The sequence below is a fragment of the Oncorhynchus nerka genome, linkage group LG19 (genome assembly GCF_034236695.1).
Source record: "Oncorhynchus nerka isolate Pitt River linkage group LG19, Oner_Uvic_2.0, whole genome shotgun sequence".
NCBI classification, from domain to species: Eukaryota; Metazoa; Chordata; class Actinopteri; order Salmoniformes; family Salmonidae; genus Oncorhynchus; species Oncorhynchus nerka.
Genome location: NC_088414.1, coordinates 34909883 through 34927830, shown reverse-complemented (window position 1 = coordinate 34927830; position 17948 = coordinate 34909883). Strand labels below are relative to the sequence as shown.

Below are 17948 nucleotides of genomic sequence, written 5' to 3'. Positions count from 1 at the left end.
TTGTGCCCATAGGTGACATTGTTGCTGGTGATGTCTGGTGAGGACCTGCCTTACAACAGGCCTACAAGCCCTCAGTCCAGCCTCTCTCAGCCTATTGCGGACAGTCTGAGCACTGATGGAGGGATTGTGCGTTCCTGGTGTAACTCGAGAAGTTGTTGTTGCCATCCTGTACCTGTCCTGCAGGTGTGATGTTCGGATGTACCGATCCTGTGCAGGTGTTGTTACACGTGGTCTGCCACTGCGAGGACATTCAGCTGTCCGTCCTGTCTCCTTGTAGCGCGGTCTTAGGCGTCTCACAGTACGGACATTGCAATTTATTGCCCTGGCCACATCTGCAGTCCTCATGCCTCCTTGCAGCATGCCTAAGGCACGTACACACAGATAAACAGGGACCCTGGGCATCTTTCTTTTGGTGTTTTTCAGAGTCAGTAGAAAGGCCTCTTTAGTGTCCAAAGTTTTCATAACTGTGACCTTAATTGCCTACAGCTTACACTGTTAGTGTCTTAATGACCGTTCCACAGGTGCATGTTCATTAATTGTTTGGTTCATTGAACAAGCATGGGAAACGTTGTTTAAAACCTTTACAATGAAGATCTGTGAAGTTATTTGGATTTTTACGAATTATCTTTGAAAGACAGGGTCTTTAGTTTAGTACAAATATACACTGAGTTTAGTACAAATATACACTGAGTTTAGTACAAATATACACTGGGTGTACAAAACATTCAGAACACCTGTTCTTTCCATGACCTAGACCGACCAGGTGACGGCTATGATCCCTTATTGATGTCACTTGTTAAATCCACTTAAATCAGTGTAGATGAAGGGGAGGAGAGGTTAAAGAAAGATGTTTAAGCCTTGAGACAATGGATTGTGTATATGTGCCATTCAAAGGGTGAATGGGCAAGACAAAAGATTTAAGTGCGTTTGAACAGGGTATGGTAGTAGGTGGTAGTAAGTGCCAGGCACACCGGTTTGTGTCAAGAACTACAACACGGCTGAGTTTTTCACGATAAACAGTTTCCTGTGTGTATCAAGAATGGTCCAACACCCAAAGGACATCCAGCCAACTCGACACAACTGTGGGAGGCATTGGAGTCAACATGGGCCAGCATCCCTGTGGAACGCTTTCGACACCTTGTAGAATCCATGCCCCGAGACGAATTGAGGTTGTTCTGGGCAGAAGGGGTGTGGGGGGAGACTCGATGCTGTAATCTCTGCCAAAGGTGCTACAAAAAAGTACAGAGTAAAGGGTCTGAATACTTATGTAAATGTGATATTTAAGTAGGTTTTTTTGTTGCAAAAATGTCAACAAAAAAACAGTTTTTGCTTTGTCATTATGAGTTATTGTGTGTAGATTGATTGGGGGGGGGTAATTAGTTTCCGAATGCACTGTAGGTAAAAAAGGGAATGTCAGCTCACTGTTTTACTCCTCTCAGACTTGATATTTTAATAAAGCTTTGGTGATTAAGATTTATTTCCAAACAGTCTCACGAGCCAAACACATTATCAACGGTCTTGACTGGTCCCCTTGATTACATTGGGCAGGACAATTATAAAACAGACATTGAGAGGAGGGGAGGCTATGCTTGGTTTTCAATCAAATAAAACGAAATGGGGAAAAAACATTATTGTTTTATGTTTCTAAATAGAAAGTATATAGGCACCAACTCACACCTTGTTCAATGCACATAAGTGGCAGGGTGCGTCACGGCTGGAAAGGCTTGCGTTTCCGCTGTCAAAATTCATGCCATAACCAACTGTTTTACTGCTAAAATCAGCTTTTGGTTGGTCTTAAATATCCCTACCAGCGCTATCGGAAATTAGCACTTAAAGATCATGTTTTTAAGGACACGGCTCAAATATGATTATGTTAGACAGGTAAATTGCCAAACCTGGCGTTAGGGCTGGAAAATGCCAGTGCACAAGTTTTCACATGGCGAAATTGCAAACTACATGCGTTTGACACTAGCGCCGCCTTTATCGCCAGCCGAAAATAGAACCCCCATACGTTAGAACTGAAGAAGAAAAAACACAGATCATATCATATTAAGCACCACAGGTCAAAATTACATTTTGCATTTACTTAGCAATTTAGAGATTTTTTGGTATTTTGGTCAAATAAATTAAAAAGTAAAAGAATTAGATGAAAATGCATATGTATTACTTTTGTGAGTTTATCATACTACTACCATCATCAAAATTAAATGAATTAGTAACCCCTTAAATGGACTTACATCCATAATTTCAAAACTCACTACATTGAATCACACATAATTTAAAAGCCCATTTCAATGTTACAAACTGGCCTATATGTAGTAACTTACCTTGAAGATATGATGATTGGGTCTAAATGGGTGTATGACGTTGGGTTGACTAAATTCATAGGGTTTGTCTTTAACTGCCATTTCCCGAAAGTCAGACTCTATCCACACACCAACAAATTGTTCTCAGCCTCAGAAGCATCTGCATTCACTAAATGTTCAGTGGTTATCCTTAGACTAGGGTTTCCCAACTCACTTTGCATACTAGGCAAATATGTGCATATTTAATGAGATATTACCTCATTTGTATATTTGAATACAATATTTCAGAGGGGGAAAAATATATAAAAAATAAACTAGTAAAAGTTGACTGTGATATATGATTTAAGAAGGAAAAAATACTCATAGGGTGTGGTTCCTGGCCTCACTCTGTCAGAAATATGAACCAGTCTTGAGGTAAATGGGGAGTGAAACATCTCCTTGTCCATGAAGACATCTGTTTCCCATTCAAGTGCAATACTATTATCTTTGACTTGACTATTGACTATTATCTTTGACTATCATACAGACAGAAAAAAACTTCTAGTAAGAAATTTAATTTGTATTTATTGTACAGTATATTTCCATTAGGTGGCACTGTGGCTCCAGGATTACAGAGAGATACAGCAAGTGGTTTTCCTGTAAATGACCCTCAAAGCCCTGTTGTGAGAGATGCAAACACCTTTTGATTTACTAGTAGTGCAGTTAATGGACATTTCTTTACAATAACCACACTGACTACACACATATTACTCACTAGCTGTAATTAATGTCTGACACATACAGTATCAATTGTGCAAACTTAACACTATTTCATATCTCATTGAGTCATGTTTACAGGTCCAGCAACAGGGAGACATTGAGTACATCTCCTGTGTTTGTACAGGAAGTGGAGTTGGAGAATCCAGTACATCTCCTGTGTTTGAACAGGAAGTGGAGATTGAGAATCCAGTACATCTCCTGTGTTTGAACAGGAAGTGGAGATTGAGAATCCAGTACATCTCCTGTGTTTGAACAGGAAGTGGAGCTGGAGAATCCAGGCAGTGACATGAAGCAACAGCTGTGTCACAACAATGGTTTGTATGTAGAAAGCCTGGAGGGGAAAGACAGTAGGCCAGCCAGCCAGTTCAGACACAGCTGACTTCCTCAGCCGTGGGGGGACAGACACTGGCCAACTTCTCAAGCATCCCAGACCCTGTACCCTCTCTATCCAACCCCATTCTTCCTTTCATTTCCCCTTTATACCCATTGTGGCTGTTACAGCTACAGTCGTTGGCATCTTTACTGCATAGAATAGGCGTGACGGTATTAACAGAAATATTCTTGGTGCTCTTGGCTGGCGGGCTGTGGTAGATACACTGTAGGTAGCGGTGGAAGGCCTGTCTGTAGGTCCTGTTGAATAGAGTGTAGACCAGTGGGTTGACACCAGAGGAGACATATCCCACCCAAACAAAGACCTTTAGGAGCACTGCCAACACGGGCTTATTGCACAGGCTTATTATCGAGTCCTCACACAACACGCTCAGCACATTGGTGATGAAGAATGGACACCACATAATCAGGAAGAGGAAAAACACCACACCCAGGACCATGGAGGCTCTCCTCTCATTTTTGATTGATTGAGCCATGCCAGCTCCCCCTGGCTCCTGTCTCCCTGTTGGAGAGATGGGTTGAAGGGAGGCTTGAGAGACGGAAACGTCGGAGGAACCAACAGCTGGCAAGGCCTCAGGGACAGGGTCCTGTTTGAGGAGACGGAGACTGTCCCCTGCAGGGGACCTTGGGGTGATCCTGAGTAGGGCCGGCTGGTTGATTGAAGCCTGGCCTCCATGCAGGAAGTCAGAAGCTTGGTGCTGCAGAACACGCACAGTCAAACAGTAGCTGACCACCATGATGACCAGAGGGACAAAGAAGGCTACGAAGGAGCCAATCAGGACGAAGCTGTGCTCGTTCAGTACACAGGTCCCGTTGACAAACACCTTCCCCTCGTCATACAGGCCAATCACAGGGATGGGTGTGGAGATCACTGTCAAAGAGAAAGAGATGGACATGGAGATCACAGGACAATTAATATCACTTATTATTGTCATATTTAAACCAATGCACAAACATGGCTACATCTATCTCAAAAACATTATATTATTAGATTAGAAGAGGGAATCATAATGATTAAACAACCAGCAGGTTGATTCAAGGAAGCACATGAGGGCAGAGAAAGTGGATTGAGGTTTTTAGATGAAGTCAACAAGCTAACAGGTTGACTGGCTGTCCGATTTCTGTGAAACCAAAAAAGCCTTGAGCCATGAGACCATAATGGATGGTCCTGTCATCCCTGTTTAGAGCATCTCTCAGCATGAAGATGTCAGAGAGCCCCAGGAGAGGTCAGAGAAAAAGGGTCCGTTTGGCTTTCTGACAGACTGTAGAAAAAAAACACTGATGTTTTTTTCTTCAAAAAGGCAAAACAGAAAGAATGTCACATATTAACTCACTATCTCTCCAGACACACATAGTAACTCACTATCTCTCCAGACACACACACAGTAACTCACTATCTCTCCAGACACACATAGTAACTCACTATCTCTCCAGACACACAGAGACACTCACTATCTCTCCAAACACACAGAGACACTCACTATCTCTCCAGACACACATAGTAACTCACTATCTCTCCAGACACACACAGTAACTCACTATCTCTCCAGACACACATAGTAACTCACTATCTCTCCAGACACACAGAGACACTCACTATCTCTCCAAACACACATAGTAACTCACTATCTCTCCAGACACACATAGTAACTCACTATCTCTCCAGACACACATAGTAACTCACTATCTCTCCAGACACACATAGTAACTCACTATCTCTCCAGACACACATAGTAACTCACTATCTCTCCAGACACACATAGTAACTCACTATCTCTCCAGACACACATAGTAACTCACTATCTCTCCAGACACACATAGTACCTCACTATCTCTCCAGACACACATAGTAACTCACTATCTCTCCAGACACACATAGTAACTCACTATCTCTCCAGACACACATAGTAACTCACTATCTCTCCAGACACACATAGTAACTCACTATCTCTCCAGACACACATAGTAACTCACTATCTCTCCAGGCACACATAGTAACTCACTATCTCTCCAGGCACACAGACAACACAATAGGAGGAAATGATTTAGCTAGATCTCTTGTTCAATCGTTTTCTCCCCTCCTGATTTACAACAACTACGTCAGCATGAACTCACCTATGGAGATGGTCCAGACGAGGGCGATCTTAGCCTTGGCCTTGGAAAGGGTGTTGGAGCGGCTATGTTGGATGGGGTTACAGATGCCCACATAGCGGTCCAGTGAGATGGCGCACAGGTGCATGATGGATGCTGTGGAGAACAGCACGTCTAGGTAGATCCAGACGGGACAGAGGGGTCTGGGGAAGGGCCACACGTAGTCTGAGGGATGGACAGACACAGTTCACTAACAATTACTGATATTTCATTATCAAATCTTTACACCTGCTTTGTGACCATACAAACAAATCCAAGGTCATTTTTCAGTCTCATATATCATCAAATAGACTGCTATGATGTAACTAGAAAAATCATGTAATGATGTAACCGATCAAAGCATTTAATCCTTAATGACATGAAAATAATGAACGTTTATGAGGAAAGAGTTTATCTGGCCGTTGCACATTTGCACACAAACCCATTTGATCTAAAATAAACAAACTCTTCAATGCCACTCAAAGTAATGGGGCTTACTGAGATAAGGGTATTGTGTGGGGACGGGGTAATCTCACATTAGAATGTGTTTCTGTCTACTCAGATGATCTTCATTTAGTCGTGGTAAACATGAACTGTTCCTTTATCCTCGTCTAAGGGTCTTGACCAATTGTACCAATTAACAGACATAAAAGGCTGATTTGTTTGCTCCGATAGACATGCCATAACATGTTAACCAGGATCTTTTTCCTCACCGTCTTCCTCATCCACTCGAAAATCACCTCACAGTAAAGCCTCGTATCCCTAGCTGCTTTCAATAGATCATTATTCAGAGGGGAAACAAGCACTGCTTTGCTAAAAGAGCTCAACCTACCACCTACCTACCTACCTACCATAGAGAATGTTGATCAGTGAGACCGGCATGACGAGAAAACCCACAAGCATGTCTGCCACAGCAAGGGAGCGCAGGAAGAAGCTGGTGGCATTCTGCAGCTTCCTCTCCAGAGACACAGCTAGGATGAGCAGGATGTTGCCCACCACAGTGAAGAAGATGACCATTAAGATGAGCAGAGCAGGCCAGTTCTTCTCCTTGTCAGGTGTCTCCGGTCTGGAGTCAGACTGATTCCACTCCACATGGAAGCTCAGATTAAAGAAAACTGTAGTGCTCTCTGTCATAGTCATCCTGTCACTGAGAGAGGCTATAGGCTAGACCCTCCAAGCAGGGCTGCTGCTGTGCTCAGCCACCCATCACCTGTGCTCCAAAGCAGCACTATGGTGCTCAACAAACATTGGACTTCCTGCGATGCCAATGATAGACAGAAGGTTTAGATTTTCATACCCGTGGTGCACTCGGGTGTTATTTGTGATGATATATTTTTTTTTTATCTGCAAAATAAATCGAAACAGTTCTGAGTTAGTCACATTTCTGTAAACACATTTCCACTGTAGACAGACAACTTAGCTTGTGTATTAACAGAACATTACAGCCACATCAACCTCTGCTTCAATGTATGCAACATCTGTCTGTGATTCTCAGCAGCATATGTTTTAGTTGTCATAGGAGACTTTGCATAACAAATATTTGTACTGTATGTGCAAATGTTATTTTTCCATTGTTTACTCTCCCCCCTAAACAGTTAGGCTATTTTATTTATTGAAATGACATACTACTAGACTTGACATTATATTGGCATGTGCACATCATACAGAGTAATCATTTAGAGCAGATGGCAGTAGGCGTGATTCCCTAATTGCTCTGGTTAAAGTCCGCTATTCCTGCCAGATGGTCTGGATGCTCTGGGCTCTCTGCTGGTGCCAAAGAGGATGTGCAGTGTGTGATCACGGGACATGGATCCGGTTCTGATCCACGGAGTCAAGGAACAGCTGGACCGCTGCCAGAAAGCATGCAGCATCAATAAGATCCGCAGAGACTGTAAGTCTTGAACTGCACTGTTGGTTAACGGCTTGTAAGTAAGCATTTCACTCTAAAGTCTACACTTGTATTCGGCGCATGTGACAACAAGTTGATTTGATTAAAATAACAAAGAAATTATACAGACTTGATACAGCGCTTGGCTATTGAAGAAGACCCCAGATGGCATTGCCTGTTCCTGGAAAGCTACCATCCTGTAGGTTTTAACTCCAACCCCGTTCCTGGAAAGCTACCATCCTGTAGGTTTTAACTCCAACCCTGTTCCCGGAGAGCTACCCTCCTGTAGGTTTTAACTCCAACCCTGTTCCTGGAGAGCTACCCTCCTGTAGGTTAACTCCAACTCTGTTCCTGGAGAGCTACCCTCCTGTAGTTTTTAACTCCAACCCTGTTCCTGGAGAGCTACCCTCCTGTAGGTTAACTCCAACCCTGTTCCTTGAGAGCTACCCTCCTGTAGGTTTTCACTCCAACCCTGTTCCTGGAGAACTACCCTCCTGTAGGTTTTTAACTCCAACCCTGTTCCTGGAGAGCTACCCTCCTGTAGGTTTTAACTCCAACCCTGTTCCTGGAGAGCTACCCTCCTGTAGGTTTTCACTCCAACCCTGTTCCTGGAGAGCTACCCTCCTGTAGGTTTTAACTCCAACCCTGTTCCTTGAGAGCTACCCTCCTGTAGGTTTTAACTCCAACCCTGTTCCTGGAGAGCTACCGTCCTGTAGATTTTAACTCCAACCCTGTTCCTTGAGAGCTACCCTCCTGTAGTTTTCACTCCAACCCTAATGTAGCACACCTGATTCTAATAATTAGCTGGTTGATAAGCTGAACCAGGTTAGTTAGGTTGAAGCAGGTCCATGGGGATTCGTGATGACAGCAGTCGAATTGAAGTACTGGAGATAATTGCAAACGTAACAGAAGAAGAAGGAAAAAAACAAGAAAGTGGAATATACACTACATTACCAAATGTATGTGGACACCAGCTTAAACATCTCATTCTAAAATCATGGGTATTAATATGGAGTTGGTCCCACCTTTGCTGCTATAACAGCCCCCACTCTTCTCGGAAGGCTTTCCACTAGATGTTGTAACTTTCTTCCATTCAGCTACAAGGTCGGGCACTGATGTTGGGCGATTAGGCCTGGCTCGCAGTCGGCGTTCCAATTCATCCCAAAGGTGTTAGATGGGGGTTGAGGTCAGGGCTCTGTGCAAGCCAGTCAAGTTCGTCCACACCAATCTCGACAAACCAGTTCTATATGGACCTCACTTTGTGCATTGTCATGCTGAAACAGGAAATGGCCTTCCCCAAACTGTTGCCACAAAGTTGGAAGCACAGAATTCTCTAGAATGTCATTGTATGCTGTAGCATTAAGATTTCCCTTCACTGGAACTAAGGGGCCTAGCCCGAACCATGAAAAACAGCCCCAGAACATTATTCCTTCTCCACCAAACTTTACAGTTGGCACTATGGAGTTGGGCAGGTAGCGTTTTCCAGGCATCCCCTAAACCAAGATTTGTCAGTCAGACTGTCAGATGGTGAAGCTTGATTCATCACTCCAGAGTCCAATGGCGGCACGCTTTACACCACTCCAGCCGAAGTTAGTTATTGCGCATGGTGATCTTGTGTGCACCAGCTCAGCCATGGTAACCCATTTCATGACGTTTCCGATGAACAGCTCTTGTGCAGATGTTGCTTCCAGAAGCAGTTTGTAACTCGGTAGAGAGTGTTGCAACTGAGGACAGACAATTTTTACACACTACGCATTTCAGCAGTCACCGGGCCTGCTCTGTGAGCTTGTGTGGCCTACCACTTCGGCTGAACAATTGTTGCTCCTAGATGTTTCTACTTCACAATATCACTTACAGTTGACCGGGGCAGCTCTAGCAGGGCAGAAATTTGACAAGCTGAATTGTGACAGTGCCACGTTGAAAGTCACTGAGCACTTCAGTAAGGCCATTCTACTGAACATGTTTGTCTATGGAGATTGCATGGCTGCGTGCTTGATTTGATACGCTTGTTAGGAACGGGTGTGGCTGAAAAAGCCAAATCCACTCATTTGAAGGGGTATCCACATACTTTGTATATATAGTGTATTATGAATAAATATAGAGTGGGGGATAGCAGAAGCCTTCTGGAAGATCTGTCGAAGGGGAAGATGGCAGATAAGGAGAAAAGGGAAACATGTTTTGATGGAATGGAGGATTGCACAGCACTTTTGGAAGAGCTCGAGAAGGAAAGTTAAATAATTGTGGTGCAGGTGCAGTGATGACCGACAAGAAGGAACTGAGTGCACTGGGAAGCAATGTGGTGAGGATGGTATGGGAGAAATTATGTACATATATGGAAGATCATAAAGAATATAACACAAAAGAGAGATACACTTATAGAGTGCATTTGCCATTCTGGTAAAATACATTGTCTATTGTACAGGAGAGGGGAACAGAGGAGGCCATAGATGTATAGTCTGCTGATCTTAGACAACCACATGACACATATGCGCCTAGAATAGCTGGACATACAAAGGTCAGAGGGATATACAAAGGAGGGGGTCAGCCAAATGACCAACTGATGGATTATAGACATAGTTCACATATTCTTAGGACATGGAGATGCTGAAGGAATGACAGGGGAGACACATTGTCTGCTGATCCAAGATAAAGACACACATTAAGCTGAGTGCAGGGACAAAGCAAGCCTATAGCATAGAGGAATGTATGGTGTTTTTAGTATAGCTGGACACGCTAAAAACAGAGGAGACACATAGTCTGCTGACCCTAGATAACACACAAACAGGAGAACGCATTAAGCTGAGTGCAGGGACAAAACAAGCCTATAGCATAGAGGAATGTATGGTGTTTTTAGTATAGCTGGACACGCTAAAAACAGAGGAGACACATAGTCTGCTGAATTTCATGATACCCAATTGCTAGTTACGGTCTTGTCCCATCACTGCAACTCCCGTACGGACTCGGGAAAGGCGAAGGTCGAGGGCCACGCATCCTCCGAAACACTGTACCTTAAGCCACACTGCTTCTTGACACACTGCTCGCTTAACCCAGAAGCCAGCTGCAACAATGTGTCGAAGGAAAAAAGTACAACTGGCAACCAAAGTCAGCGTGCATGCACACGGCCGCCACAAAGAGTCGCTAGAGCGCGATGGGACAAGGACATCCCAGCCGGCCAAACCCTCCCCTAACCTGGACTCGGTGGTGGAAAAAATACACAATTGTCATACTTGAGTAAAAGTAAAGACACCTTAATAGAAAATGACTCAAGTAAAAGTGAGTCACCCAGTAAAATACCACTTGAGTAAAAGTCCAAATGTATTTGGTTTTAAATATAGTTAAGTATCAAAAGTAAATGTAATTGCTAAAATATACTTAAGTAAAAGCAAAAGTATAAATCATTTCACATTCCTTATATTAAGCAAACCAGACGGAATGATTTTCTTATTTTCTTATTTTAAGGATAGCCAAGGGCACACCAACACTCAAATATCATTTACAAAATAATAATTTGTGTTTTAATGAGTCCGCCAGATCAGAGGCAGTAGTGATGACCAGAGATGTTCTCTTGATAAGTGTGTGAATTGGACAATTTTTCTGTCCTGCTAAGCATTCAAAATGTAACTAGTACTTTTGGGTGTCAGGGAAAATGTATGGAGTAAAAAGTACATTATTATCTTTATGAATGTAGTGAAGTAAAAGTAAAAGTTGTCAAAAAGATAAATAGTAAAGTACAGATACCCCCCCCAAAACGACTTAAGTAGTACTTTAAAGTATTTTCACACCACTGCCGGGTCTGACGCTGGGCAAATTGTGCGCCGCCTCATGGGTCGAACCCGGATCTGTAGTGACGCCTCTAGCATTGCGATGCAGTGCCTTAGACCGCTGCGCCACTCAGGAGGACCATCAGTGCAATTTTGATGGCCAACTACAAGCTGAAAAAGTTTCAGTTTCAGCAGTCCCAAATGTAAGAGGATTTGTGTTTTTTATATCTTTGCAGAAATCCATTCAGGTATTTTGTGGCTTTTGGCAATGCCTTCAAATGGTCTAAAGTCCCACTGTTGCTACTGCCTGAAAACACACAGTCCATTCAAAGTGAATGATGGCAGGCTGTGTGGCAAATGGCTTTTGCATAAAGGCCTTCTGTAGCTCTGATTGGCTATGGCGCACCGGTCTGTGTAGAGTCCGGTCCTGTACAAGACTGACATGTTTTTATTAGGTTTTATTTGCTGCAGTTGTAACAGTATAACTTTAGTCCGTCCCCTCGCCCATAACCGGGCTCGAACCAGGGACCCTCTGCACACATCAACAACTGACACCCACGAAGCATCGTAACCCAACGCTCCACAAAAACCGCGGCCCTTGCGGAGTAAGGTGAACCACTACTTCAAGGTCTCAACGCGAGTGACATCACCGATTGAAATGCTATTAGCGCGCACCACCGCTAACTAGCTAGCCATTTCACATCGGTTACACAGTGTCTATTAATTGTCCAAACGCACGGCTGGTTTCCCACTATTGCTATATAATTTTCAAAATGCCTTACTCTACGTCATTCCCAAACATTCTATGAAAGTATGAAAATGTGAAAAGGATAATAATCATTAAAAAATTAAAGGTGTCATATTCTTCCTGGGGGTGTACTGATTCTTATCAGATTTCATGCTGTGAGTTCCACCTTAAGTCCTACTAAATGTGTTGATCCAGATCTGTTCCAGCTTTAGCTAACTCCTCTGACCACTGTAATGCCATGTATGGTATCAAATAGCCCTATGTTTATAACTCAAGAATTCATTCCACTTCTTACCCTAATCAAGAGTCATCAGACAAACATTAAAGCACAGACACAACCCAGACTGAGTTCCTGGGAAAAACCAAACGCAGGACAATGTGCCCTGGTCGGTGATGCTATGACAGGATTCTCAGGAGAGGAGAGGCTGAAATTGTTCACTTGCAGGAAGTGGTTCTGAAGAGATGAATTAACTTGACATCTAGAGCTGGCAGAGGTCATTCTGTCCTCAGCAAGGGGAATTGTCCTCATTGTGACAGCATAGGTGTCCCACACATTAGGAACCTTTAATCAGAGTCAGAATCACCTTTATTTGCCAAGTACATTTGCATGTAAATTAATTTGACTTGGTGAAATGGTCCTGCCACATTAAACAGAACATACAGACAGACGATAAACAGGATATACAGACAGACGATAAACAGGATATACACAAACGATAAACAGGATATACAGACAATAAACAGGATGTACAGTCAGACGATAAACGGGATATACAGTCAGACGATAAACTGGATATACACAAATGATAAACAGGATATACAGTCAGACGATAAACGGGATATACAGCCAGACGATAAACAGGATGTACAGCCAGACGATAAACGGGATATACAGCCAGACGATAAACAGGATGTACAGCCAGACGATAAACAGGATATACAGCCAGACGATAAACAGGATATACAGTCAGACGATAAACAGGATATACAGCCAGACGATAAACAGGATATACAGTCAGACGATAAACTGGATATACAGTCAGACGATAAACGGGATATACACAAACGATAAACAGGATATACACAAAACGATAAACGGGATATACAGTCAGACGATAAACAGGATATACAGTCAGACGATAAACAGGATATCCAGTCAGGCGATAAACGGGATAGACAGTCAGACGATAAACAGGATGTACAGTCAGACGATAAACAGGATGTACAGTCAGGCGATAAACAGGATATACACAAACGATAAACAGGATGTACAGTCAGACGATAAACAGGATATACACAAACGATAAACAGGATGTACAGTCAGACGATAAACGGGATATACACAAACGATAAACAGGATGTACAGCCAGACGATAAACAGGATGTACAGTCAGACGATAAACGGGATATACACAAACGATAAACAGGATATACACAAGCGATAATCGGGATATACAGACAACATATGAAGAAGCAGAGTTTACACAAATCCACATGTGATGCAGTATGTACACTATTTAGACTGTAAGCTAAGAACTACAAGCTTCCCTATAAACCCTAATCGACATTATAAATGATGGATGTAGAGATGTGAGACTGTTGATTCACTTCAACTGAACTCAACTGCCTGATGCATACCAGATAGAGAGAATAAAGTATATTATTTGATCTTAGTAAACAGCCCAGGCATGTTTCAAAATGGTAATACTGTTGTTTCTTAAATTTGACTTGTATATATTTTAGGTAGGCTTACGGGTTGTAGACATGAGCTATGACATCAGATGTTCCTATATTGTGAGGGTTAGTATTAAATCATGGATGAAACACCACATGTCAGTAGCCGTTAAACTTTTAAAAATGGTACATGTAGTGCTGATTATTCATGATGACTGTCTCTCTCCTATGGGGACAGCATGCTAAAATAAAAACCTGTCTGCAAGCCTGTGGTGTAGGCAAATAGGTCCTCCGTCCATTTCCACAGTCAGAATAGATTTTTTAAAAACACTATGATCTTCATCCCAGGGAAGACTTTAAGTGCTAATGATGTCTGGCACGTTCAACCCAGGTTAATGTATAGCCCGATAAATGTTATAAAAGTATGAAAGCATAGCCTACCACTTGACTGTTAAATTGACTTTGGGCTTGGCGGGCAAGGCCAAACTATTCTTCAAGATTCAAAAGTAGATCAACTCTGCCAACTCTGCCATGCTTTCTCTTATTAAATGGGAATATGCAATATTTATTACATTTTTTATTTCACATTTATTTAACCAGGTAGGCTAGTTGAGAACAAGTTCTCATTTACAACTGCGACCTGGCCAAGATAAAGCAAAGCAGGCGACACAAACAACAACACAGAGTTACACATGGAATAAACAATAGAATGTGTAATATAATATAACACCACTGATCATTAACAATCCATTATTGTACCAAACCAAAGGGATATCCTCTTTCTAAGAACTGTCATTTGATTATTTGTTTCCTTATACGGACTCATTCATAGGAACCTTAGACATTATGGGTCCGATTCCAACATAGGAATTTACTCCTTTTCTACGCACGCCTTTCTTAAGAACTTGTCAGTATTCGGTATTCACACGCTCTGAATAAATGTAATTCAACTGCTGAAAACCATCCCACTTGGTGACAAACATATTTTCTTGTGGAGTTGTCATTCAGTACATTCAGTACATTTATCTTAAGCCATCCCTTTAAATATACCTTTAAGTTTGAATGTAGTCGACAGGCTCAATAGAATATATGGAGAGAACGTTCAGAATATTAGGGATCATTGAAAGAAAGCCATGTAAATACACATATTTTACCTTCATTTAACTAGGCAAGTCAGTTAAGAACAAATTAACTGCCTGTTCAGGGGCAGAATGACAGGTTTGTACCTTGTCAGCTCAGGGATTTGAACTTAAAACCTTCCGGTTACTAGTCCAACGCTCTAACCACTAGGCTACTCTTCCGCCACAATATGTCAATATTTCAGCACCAATTGGTGGATTTAAAAATACAATGATCTTGTTGATTATTTAGGTTTAAGTTTACGTATTTATGAATCATAAAAAACAGGTTTGGAGAGCCTTTATGCATGAAAGAAATAAAACGGTGTTTTGATTCATTCAGAAAATTGTCACATTCAGTTCTTGAACCCATGGTAATGTTGGAAGATTAGTGTACATATCTTTATATTAAGGAGAATAGTGTACAGTAGTAGGTTATACCCTCGCTATTTCTTAACCATGGAACTGTGTGATGACACGCCAAAGTATTGCGCCATGCATTGGGTTCAAACTCTTATGGTTTGAGCATCTGCTCCATAACATTTAATTCGACTACTTAAAAAAAAAAAAATAATTGTATCAACAGTTACTGATAATCCTCCGCAACAACCGCACGGCAGTGACAGCATTTACAGAGGATGCAAATGAAGGTAAAAGAAACAATGTAAAGAAATGGAATGATAATGTACTGTAGGCTATACAACCTGAAGGGAACTAACAGTAAACTGGCAGTTGAATAGGTGGTTATTAGGCCTGCTGAAGGTCGATACTGATTGTGGCTAATATTTAACATGAAAGAAATAGGAGACAGAGAAAGTCGTGGTAGCCCGTAATTAAGATATTGTAGAGTGCCCATCGCTGCAAGTTAAAAGGCTGTACAATTTAAATTCTGCATAATGGCACATCATTTCATAAACTTTACCGTGGGAAAGTTATGTTGATATGCTTCATCAGTTTGCCGTCAAATGAGTGATTTCACATGTCTCCAGGATTATAAGGTAAAAATGTATCTAAAACAAGATATTTAAAATTCCCTTATCCAAACAGATTACCTAGCTCGTATCAATAGCTCTTATCAAGTTGTAAATTACAGTGCGTGGAGAATGGTGTTATTTCTATGGAGGGGAAAAAGTAGATGTTTTTACCACTTGGAACCGGTAGGTTCGCTGGACCTTTAATGAATTAGTTTCTTCGCGTGTAAAAGGGTAGTGGAATTATTAGGGGATTTAATTCAAGATCAGAATACAGCATATCTATAGACACAAGTCCGCTACACATTCATAACTTCATACAAACCAATAACAGCTTAATAGCATTCTATTTTATATGCTTAATTTCAAGGTCAGAATACACACAGAGAGAAGAGTGCATATAAAGGGAATACTGTTCCATTTACACTTAACTTAGGTCAGAATCGACCCTATGCACTTGATAAATATATGTGTCTTTGCCTGGATTTGTGCAAAGGATTACATTGCAGTCAAGAACAGACCTGCTGACTCAACACTAATCAGACTATACAAGGGCAGTCATTCACCTAATGCAATCAATTAACCATGAGATCCAAGATCAATGCCTAATATCAATCTCTGTGGCAAAGCCAATCAAATAATTTAGTGAAAGGGTGACTGCAGAAGACCTTTTCTATAATTCCATGCATAATAGTTGTATCTTTTATCAATGTTTATTATGAGTATTTCTGTAAATTGATGTGGCTCTCTGCAAAATCACCGGATGTTTTGGAACTACTGAACACAACGCGCTAATGTGTACTGATATGTTTTTATTTAAATATGAACTTTATCGAACAACACATACATGTATTGTGTAACATGAAGTTGTATGAGTGTCATCTGATGAAGATCATCAAAGGTTAGTGATTAATTTATCTCTATTTCTGCTTTTTGTGACTCCTCTCTTTGGCTGGAAAAATGGCTGTTTTTCTGTGACTTTGCTCTGACCTAACATAATCGTTTGGTTTGCTTTCGTCGTAAAGCCTTTTTGAAATCAGACATTGTGGTGGGATTAACAAGAAGTGTATCTTTAAAATGGTGTAAAATACCTGTATGTTTGAGGAATTTTAATTATGGGATTTCTGTTGTTTTCAATTTGGCGCCCTGCGCTTTCACTGGCTGTTGTCATATCGATCCCATTAGCGGGTTCTCAGCCCAAAGAGGATATTATTAATTTACTACATTAGTAAACAATGTCTCAATGGGCTTCAAAAGTGTAAAACTATCATGTTGTTCTCATGGACTGTCAGTCTTTGCACCCAAGCTCTATCTATGTATTTGAGAGTGGTTACATTTTCTCAGCACCATTCCTCAGCTTTAGGCTACAGCCAATTAAGTGGCTGCCATTTGATTGAAAACGAAAAAAGGCTTTATATGGACGGTAGCTAGCCATAAGAGCGTTGGGCCAGTAACCCGAAAGGTCGCTGGTTCGAATCACTGAGCCCACTAGGTGAAACATCTGTCGATGTGCCCTTGTGCAAGGCACTTAACCCTAATTGTTCATGTTAGTCGCTCTGGGTAAGAGTATCTACTAAATATAAAGTGGGTAGGCTGTTTAGAATTGAAGATCCTGAAACCGTCTGTATAGCCCTATAGCGAACCGATGCAAATGAATTCAAGTATCTTATTTGAGAGCGCTTGCAAATATACATAGGATATACAACAATTTCAAAGCGAGACTTTACATACCGCCAATGATGCTGTCGGACCTTCTGCGCGCACTTTTCGTTTTCACTTCCTCAAAACGTATTTCCTTCATAAACCCATCATCTATGTCAGCCTCCTGTCATGGTAAAGTGAGAACTCTCCGTGTAAAATCAGCGGCGGTTGCAGAAGTAGAGGCGTATCCTCTGACTTAGAGTCGAGAACAAACTCAATGTTCTCATCTCCACGCCTTCCATCCATCCAAAGACGCTGCCACGCTCACAATGCCGCTCTGCTTTGTGACTGCTCGTGTACATTTTCAGATGAGATTGTTGTTCAATATTGCTTAATTAATAATGCACGTAAATTGCAGTCTGTTTGAAGACTTCATTCTGCTTGCAAATTACGTGTTCAATTAGATTAGGGTTTTCGCTTTCCTCATCTGAATGTGCATTTCTTGCACAAAGTGAAATAAAATATACCTACTTCATATTTTGATGCAGTAGGCCTACTACTG

General features: G+C 41.7%; 1 protein-coding gene across 1 annotated transcript; it reads right to left on the bottom strand.

Moving 5' to 3' along the window:
- Positions 1-2853: 2853 nt before the first annotated feature.
- On the bottom strand, positions 2854-8427 carry LOC115101464 (5-hydroxytryptamine receptor 2A-like). Its single transcript, XM_029620968.2, has 3 exons — positions 6437-8427; positions 5571-5771; positions 2854-4326 (listed from the first exon to the last, which is right to left on the bottom strand). Exons 1-3 carry the CDS (start codon positions 6723-6725, stop codon positions 3431-3433), a joined length of 1386 nt encoding a protein of 461 aa, XP_029476828.1. The 5' UTR covers positions 6726-8427; the 3' UTR covers positions 2854-3430.
- Positions 8428-17948: the final 9521 nt, after the last annotated feature.